Genomic DNA, 7,842 nt, shown 5'->3' on the forward strand with positions numbered 1-7,842 from the left:
GGGAGATGGATGGGTCCGTGAGTAAAAGCTTCAGGGTCTGAGTTTGAATCCCCTCTACCCATCCACAGCTGAGCATAGCCTCGAATGTGTTCCTCTGATGAGATGGGAGGGGAGACAGGAAACTCTCTAGAAGGTGGCCTGGCACCCACAATGACAAAACAACATGGGACCCTGTCTCACCAAGATGAAAGGCAAGGACGGGCTCAAGGTTGCCCTCTCATCGCCACATCTCTACTATGGCATGTGCCCACACTCACGTACAAATGTCTCTCCCTCCCTCTCTCCTCTCAGCCTAATTAAATACTTAAGAAACAAAAGCCACAAAGGCCAGGGATGCAGCTCACTGGTCGAGCACCTGCCTAGCATGAGCAAGACCTTGGGGTCAACACCCAGCACCACTAAACAAAATGAGGTCAACAGAACCCAAAGGGGGTAAGAGGTAAATAAGTCAAAGTGCCACACTGGTTCTGTGTGGCAGCCATGGGCTCAACACTGCTAGAATCTTAGCATCTTTCTTTAAGATGACCTGCTGGGAAAGTGGCACCTTTCTGTTCACCTCAGTGCTCATGTTTGCCAGGCTGCATGATGGGAGTACTAACATGGCTGTAGTTCATCCATAGGGATTGCCTTCTGATGGAATTTCTCTTATAGTCTGCCATAAACAGACTTAGTAGATTCAGGATTCTTCCTGGCTTTTCATCTCACAGACACAGGTTGCTCCTGACTCCCTGCTCCTTACCTGGATCAGCCTGGCTTCAGAGTCACAGCAGAAAGCTGTAAATATAGGCATGAGCTACCATGCCCAATAAAAGTTCTGTTTCTCTTCCTTCCCTCCCTTCCTTCCTCTTTCCCTCCCTCCCTTCCTTTCTTCCTCCCTCCCTTTCTTTCTCCCTCCCTCCCTCCTTTCTTCCTTCATTTGTTCCTCTTTAAATCAAGATCTTAAGAAATCTTCTGTCTTAGTCTTCCAAGTACTTGGAGTAGTTTACCCACAATGCTCAAGTTCTCCCAGTAAATCTCTTGCACATCAAATTCTGTATTCATAACCACTTGAAAAATCTGGACAGATTGAATTCATAGTCGGGTTCAGCAGCACCAGAAAGCCGACCTTTGGGGGGGGCAAGCCTGGAAAATGTTGTCAGATTTGGAGAAGTCTGTGGACAGAACCAATTTTACAGTGTTAGGAAAGAAGTCTTCTCTCCCTACCTAGGACTTGATTTCCTCTAGTGACTGTTGGTGAATGGTAAGGAATGCACATAACACAGTGGTCGGGCTCCAGCAATTTAGAGCAGCCACCATTAGTTACTAGTGTTTTTAGACTGAAAAGCAGAAGCTGGCTTGAAAAAAGAAAGGTACAGGTCCATCCTAGCAGTGGTTCATTGTAGGAATTTAACAGAATCATTGTGTCTAGGGTAGATATTAGAGTGAACAACCATTTCTTTTTACAAGTACTTTGACCTTGAAAATCCTTGTAGAAAACAGTGATTGTTTCCCATGATCTGTAGAATTGTTTTATTCAGTCCATCCTAGGAACCCAGCTGGCCCCTCTGGTGACTGAATCCCCTAGCAGTGAGGGAGGGTTCTGTGTTCTCCCAGGGAGGCAGGGTGCCTTTATGGCTTCCTGCAGGGCCCAATATGGTGTCCTCCTGAAGGGAGTGGGGAAGACCTGAGAATTTGAGGCGATCTCTGTGCAGCAGCTTCAGACAGGCAAAGAGATGGGCTGCACTGGAACTGGGAAGTGGGGTCAGGCTCCAGACTCTGGAGACCCGACCCAACAAAGAGTCTCATCCCTCTGAGTGCACGGAACCTGAGTTGTTGTGGGCGGAGCTCATTTTAAGGGGTCCTTGTACTCCCAGAAGCCAGTTTATGGGTTAGGGTTTGGCTCTGTGTGGGGTCACAGCTGACCCAGGGAAAGGCAGGGATTCTGGAAGATGCACAGTCCCTTCTTCCCTGCTGATCCAGAGCCCACAGCGGCCTCCAGCTCCGGCCTGGACACCCAGGGTAAGCCAGTTCCCACTAGAACCATCGGGCCCCACAACTCTCCATCATTTCCTTGTGGACTTTTTAAAGAAGTCCATTTCCTGGAAAGGAAATTCAGTGACAGATTCCTTGGCTGACTCTAAGCAAAAAAAAAAAAAAAAGTCCAGCAGCCGCTGTTTGTCTTGTTGCTCTCTCTGCTTTTACTACCTTCACTCCTCCTCCTCCATTACAGCTGCCCACTTCTGGTCATCACTATGCTCTGTGGCCCAGCATCCCTTTTCTGCCAGGTGGATAAGAACCAATATGCTAATCCTACCAAGGACCTCGTTAGTCCCTCCCTCTCCCCCTCCCCCTTCAGAGCGGCTTTACTGGCCAACCAATTAATTCTTTCCAATAAAAGAGTGAAGAAATGAGCCCCTGTCCACAAGTCGGTCATCAGACCCTCATGCATTCCCGGCATTCTATCCTTTCTTCTCTCCATTCCCACTTTTCACAAACTCTAGATCTCCAGTGTGGTCCCGTCTGTCGGTGTGTCTGCCCTTTCCTTCTTTCTTCCTAACTGGGAGGCATGTACACCTGGGGTGGGTGGACTCTTTGGGCGGGCTACTCACCCTCTCTATGCCAATTGCCACACTTGTAAAACAGGACGACACCTTAGAGAACCGTGTTAAACGGAACGAAGCAGAGCCGGCAGCTGGGCCTCCCATTCTCGGGGCTTCCTAGGTTGCCATGTACTACTAGTACACCAGACAGGGAACCGACTGGGTAACACAGCTTCCGAGTTAATGTAAGCCCCAGGTAAGAAAGAGAGCAGGCAGTGGGAAGGGAGTGGAGGACTTGTTGACAGGTCCTTCTTGTCCTTCTCAGTTCTCCCCTTGCCCACAGCTTCTTTTTGTTTGAAAGTATGGGGTAGGAGTGGGAGCTCCTCTTTTAAGAGGTATTCCTAGCTGGCCTGGCATGATGGTAGGCACCTATAATTCTGGCTACTCCAGGGGCTGAGGAATTAGGATTGCATGTGTAAGTCCAACCTATGTATAGTAAGAGCCCCCCCCCAGTTAAAAAAAGCATATAATGGAGCACCTTCCTTAAAAAAAATTAGCTGGGCAGTGGTGGTATTAATCCCAGCACTTGAGAGGCAGACAGGCAAATAGATCTCTGTGAGTTCGAAGCCAGACTGGTCTACAGATCAAGTTCCAGGACAGGCTCTAAAGCTACAGAGAAACTCTGTCTCAAAGGGAAAAAAAAGAGGAGGTAGCTCATACCTTTAATTCCAGCAGCCGGAGACATGAGACAGGTAGATCTCTGAGTTCGAGGCTAGCCTGGTCTACATATCAAGTTCTAGGGTAGCCGAGGGTAGACAGAGACAGAACTCTGTCTCAAAACAAACAAAAAACAAAAATGAAAAACCTAAAAGCCAAAACCAAACCAAAATAAAAACAAAACAAAACAAAACAAAACAAAAAAAAAAACCAAAATTGAAAAAAAAAAAAACCCACCCCCCCAAAAAAAATATTGGCATGTCCCTGCCTAACAAAGATAATACAGACTCCATGCCTCCTTCCATTCTCATCTTTTTGGTTTCCTGTGTGTGTGTGTGTGTGTGTGTGTGTGTGTATACTCACAGAGGTCAGGGCCATTGGATGCCCTGGAGCTAGAGTTACTGGCAGCTGTGAGCTACCAGAGGTGGGTGCTGGAAATTGAACTCATATCCTTCTAGACTTAACCACTGAGCCACCAGTCCAGCCCTCATTCCAGGTACCTGTGCTTTGTAGCTGATGTCACACAGTATAGCTCAGGCTGGTCTGGAATTATACACACACACACAACACACACACACACTCACACACACACATATATATATATATATCAGACCATCTCTCTGGCTTCAGGGTTCTTGGATTAAATGGTGTGTACATTCCCTCTTCCCTGACCTCATTTTTGACAGGACTTGCCTTTTAAATGGCATTTCAGAAACAGTCTGTGAGCCAATTAAGTACCCAAAGGCTCCACGGTGTGACAGGGCCACTGTCCTGCTTCAACAGGTTCAGTTTAAGTCTTACTTTTTCTACCCACAAGCTTACTCTTTTGATCTGGGGAAGCAAGCATCTAGAGGTCCCCAGCAACCACGGAAACTGACAGCAATCACAGAACATTCATTTTTGTATACAAAACAGCTTTATTAAAAGTCAGCCCTTACAAGGGTTCTAACAAAATACACATATTCAACTGGACATGGTGACATATGCTTTTAATCCCAGCACTCAGGAGGCAGAGGCAGGTAGAAATCTGGGTTTGAGGCCACCCTGGTCTACAAAGCGAGTTCCAGGATAGCCAGGGCTACACAGAAACCGTGTCTTGAAAAACTGAAACTAAAACAAAAACATATATGTGTGCGTGTGTTTATTTATATACATTTTAAATAAATGTGCTGGACAATTGACAGCTATACTGATACACCAACCACAGATACAATCTCAAAGGCTTTGTAGGGAAGGGAGGTTTATTGAAGATGCTCCGAGAGCCCAGGCACAGGGATCTTTGGCTGCTTGAGGGGCTGGGTCTTAGAGCTGTGAGGTAAGAGTCCTACTTCAGTTTTTCCTTCCTTGGAAAAATGGAAATGTGTAGGAAATTTAAAGTCTGGAGCAGAAAGGCCCAACGTTTATTTCTAAGGCACCACAGGCTCACTCCAATCATGAGGCTCTTGGAGTGGACAAATGGGGGTCAAAGCCATTGGTCCTAGGCGCAGTCATGTGCTTGGCTGGTGTGGCTTTCCGGATTTGGCCACAGGTTAAGTTACAATGGAGCAGGTGGACCCCACAGGCCGAGCAGCCAGTAGCCTGGAGTCAGTCTTTAGACCAAACATATGGCTTTAGTAACATATTGGTGTCTGGCTCTGCCTGATAAGGATGCCACCAGCTCCTAACAAGAGTCCACCAGTGAGTGATAGCACCAGGCCTTCTGCCTAGATCTATCCTCAGTCACTGAGGGCACTCACTGTGGACAAGGACAGCCTGAGGACAGTCCCAACCACTGAGATACAGTGATATCTAGGGAAACTAGCAAGCCCCAGAGCCAGGGGTTTCTCTGAAAGGCACCTCAAAGCTGGTGTCATTAAACCAAACTCCGAAAGCTGACGGCCCACTGTCACTGGTGACAGGCTTCCCTGGTGACATTGGGCAGTGGATAAGCAAAGAGGGAGAAATCCAGGATATATTTAGGCAGCACATCTTGAAGCAGGGCTCGTGGAGCATTGCACAGGTGGTAATGCAGACTTTCTGGGCTGGCCGGCCGATACCAGGCCTGGCGAGCTGGGAACCGGACATGGGGTGGGGCCCGCACCCACTCCAGCACCTGGTTGGCATCAGCCTCCAGTCTCTCATAGGAACCCACAAAGTCGTAGTGCACAGCACATGGTTGGCACAGGTGGTACACAGGCATCCAGTGCTCATTCATGTGCTCAGGATCCTCATCCACCAGGTATCTTAGGAACTCTGGGAAGGTGACATCGTCCCCTGCAGGACTGGGGCCAGCTCCAGCCCTGTAGCGCCTGACAATTTCAGCCCCATAGCGCTGCTGGTACTCTCGGATTTCCCCAAACTTGTTGCGGTAAGCAGACAGGAGGCGTTCCAGGGGGTCTCGCACAAACAGGAACTTAAAGTAATGCTGTAGACGGTAGCGAATCTCCTCAGGCCGCAGGTCTGCCAGAAACACCAGGTCACTGCGGTGGTCCATCTTGAGTCGGACATCCACGTTATCCAGGACGCCCGCCAGCACCTTCAGCACGCGCTTCCAGTTAGAGCAGGCCACTTTGGGGACATAGCAATAGAGGAAGCGGTAGCGGTCACTTACGAGGATGTGGCGCAGCAGGATGCGCCGCTGTCCCACCGGCAAGTCCCAGGGGTCCCGGGGCATGCCCGGTTGTCCGCACACTGCCCTCAAGGTCCGGTTTCGGACGTCCTCTCGCACTTGCAAGTCGGAGTCCCCAGCATCCAAGGATAGGCCTCCAGGCTTGGGAGCTGTCCCACGCCAGGCCGCGCCTTTGTGGCTGGGAGGGTGCAGGGGAAGGGGTTTTATCTCCGATAGGATACCCCGCTCGATCATGAGCAGTAGCCCGCTGGAGGCCACGATCACTGCAAACATCAGCATGGACGGCAGCAGCAGGGGTGGCCCTCCGAGTCCAGCCCGGGCCCTACTCAATGGAGCCCGCCTCAGCGTGCGGCCCAGGGGCTCGGCGCCTTTCGGGGCCGCCAATGGAGTCAGAGGGCGAGGGAACATGGTGATCCAGGCAGACCTCGACGATCTCAGGGATGCTGAGGAAGAGACTGCAGCTGGGACTGGGGATCTCCGGAGGGGAGGGTTAGTGGGTGGCCAGTTCCCGAGTGCAAGGAGGGACCAGGGCCGGATGTCCCGCCCGGCCGCTCTCCACCCCGCCCCCCGCCCCGCCGCGATACATGCTCGGGGGCGGGCCCCCGTTGGGCGGGGAGGGGGGCGGGTGCCCGAGTCCCAGGAGCTGTCTGGGGAGGAGGAAGGTAGACCCTTGCCTTGCCGGGGAGCCTAGGACGCTTGAGTCAGGGCTATTCCAGACTATCCCTCCCACCCCCATTCCCCCGGACCTGGGGACAAAAGCTCAAGTAGACCGGGAAAGCCGAGAAAAGCTAGGCTGAGGTCCCGCGTCTTACAACACAAGCCTTCTGGGGCTGAATTTGCACCCACCATCCTGCTCTGGCAGAGCCGTCCCTCCAACGGTCATCTATCTTGACTGGAAGCAAGGTCTTTATCCGCCCTTACCTTCCTCAGTCCAGGACAGGACCTCTCTGTCAAGCCCTGGCTAATGTCTCCATGGTGACATTTTGGTTTAGTAATTCCTGGGAACCACAATGCTTATCCACTGAGCAATGCTGATCTTTGTAAATGAAATCTCTCCCAAGTTTGAAGCAATAGGCTACCTGGGGCATTCTGGGCAGGGGCTAAGGACAAGTACCTCGGAACCACGTGTGGTCGGTCAATATACACTTCAAGATAACCTGCAAGCAGAGTCTCCTGGTTTGGAGCCAAGATGTGCCCAGTGGCACCAGAGTGACCATGTGGGCTATATATAGTCAGCTCCAAGGGTGCTTTGAAAAGCAGTATTCAACTAGTTCCTGTCTGAACAGAGAGCACAGCTGAACACTCAAGGTTGACTCTACATGTGGGGCCCCAGCAAGGTTATGAAATAGACAACAGGACTATGGGTCAAAGAGTTAAACGTCGTCACAGCCACCTGACGATTTTGAGGGTAGCTGTGACATAGTTTTTTGGTTTTGTTCTTAAGATTTTTAAGTGTTTCACTGAGGAGCCAAGGCTGATCTCTGGATCTTCAAGCCTCAGACTCCTGAGTGCTGATATTACAGGCATGCTCCACCACGCCCATCTCTGTTGATCTTACTCTCATAGATTTCTATCTATGACAGAGCATACCACTAGATGGGGGGAAGTGTTGGACTCAGGATAGGTTATACTCAGAGGGTGATGGAAGGACCAGGCAATAATGGGGACAAGATGAAGCCCATGTACCAGGCAGATGAGGATTCTGAAGGATAAAATGTAGTGTGTGTGTGTGTGTGTGTGTGTGTGTGTGTGTGTTAACGTAGAGGCCTCCAAACTCAGACACACAGAAAACACAGGGTAAAGGTCAGAACAGAACTAGGAGGTTAGGTGGCCCTTCTGGCTTCCCGGCGCCGGCTCACTCCATCACAGCTGTGTGCTGAGGTGCCTTCTCAGGCCACTTCTGACCCTTTACCATATTGCTATTGGCTTCTAGTCAATATACATATAGATTTCTGGTGGTGAGATTACTTGGTACCACATGTCTGCAAAAATGACACC

At 50.4% G+C, this 7,842-nt stretch overlaps 1 protein-coding gene across 1 annotated transcript; it reads right to left on the minus strand.

Annotated features, from left to right (window-relative positions):
• Positions 1-4,133: 4,133 nt before the first annotated feature.
• On the minus strand, positions 4,134-6,399 carry Chst14 (carbohydrate sulfotransferase 14). Its single transcript, XM_051183693.1, has one exon. The coding sequence runs from the start codon at positions 6,250-6,252 to the stop codon at positions 5,122-5,124; it is 1,131 nt and encodes a 376-aa protein (XP_051039650.1). The 5' UTR covers positions 6,253-6,399; the 3' UTR covers positions 4,134-5,121.
• Between the last annotated feature and the right edge of the window lie 1,443 nt (positions 6,400-7,842).

This window comes from Phodopus roborovskii, unplaced genomic scaffold (genome assembly GCF_943737965.1).
Source record: "Phodopus roborovskii unplaced genomic scaffold, PHOROB, whole genome shotgun sequence".
NCBI classification, from domain to species: domain Eukaryota; kingdom Metazoa; phylum Chordata; class Mammalia; order Rodentia; family Cricetidae; genus Phodopus; species Phodopus roborovskii.

Coding starts and splice junctions, on each gene's coding strand:
- Chst14 (XM_051183693.1), bottom strand. CDS start 6,252: ATGTTCCCTCGCCCTCTGACTCCATTGGCGGCCCCGAAAGGCGCCGAG.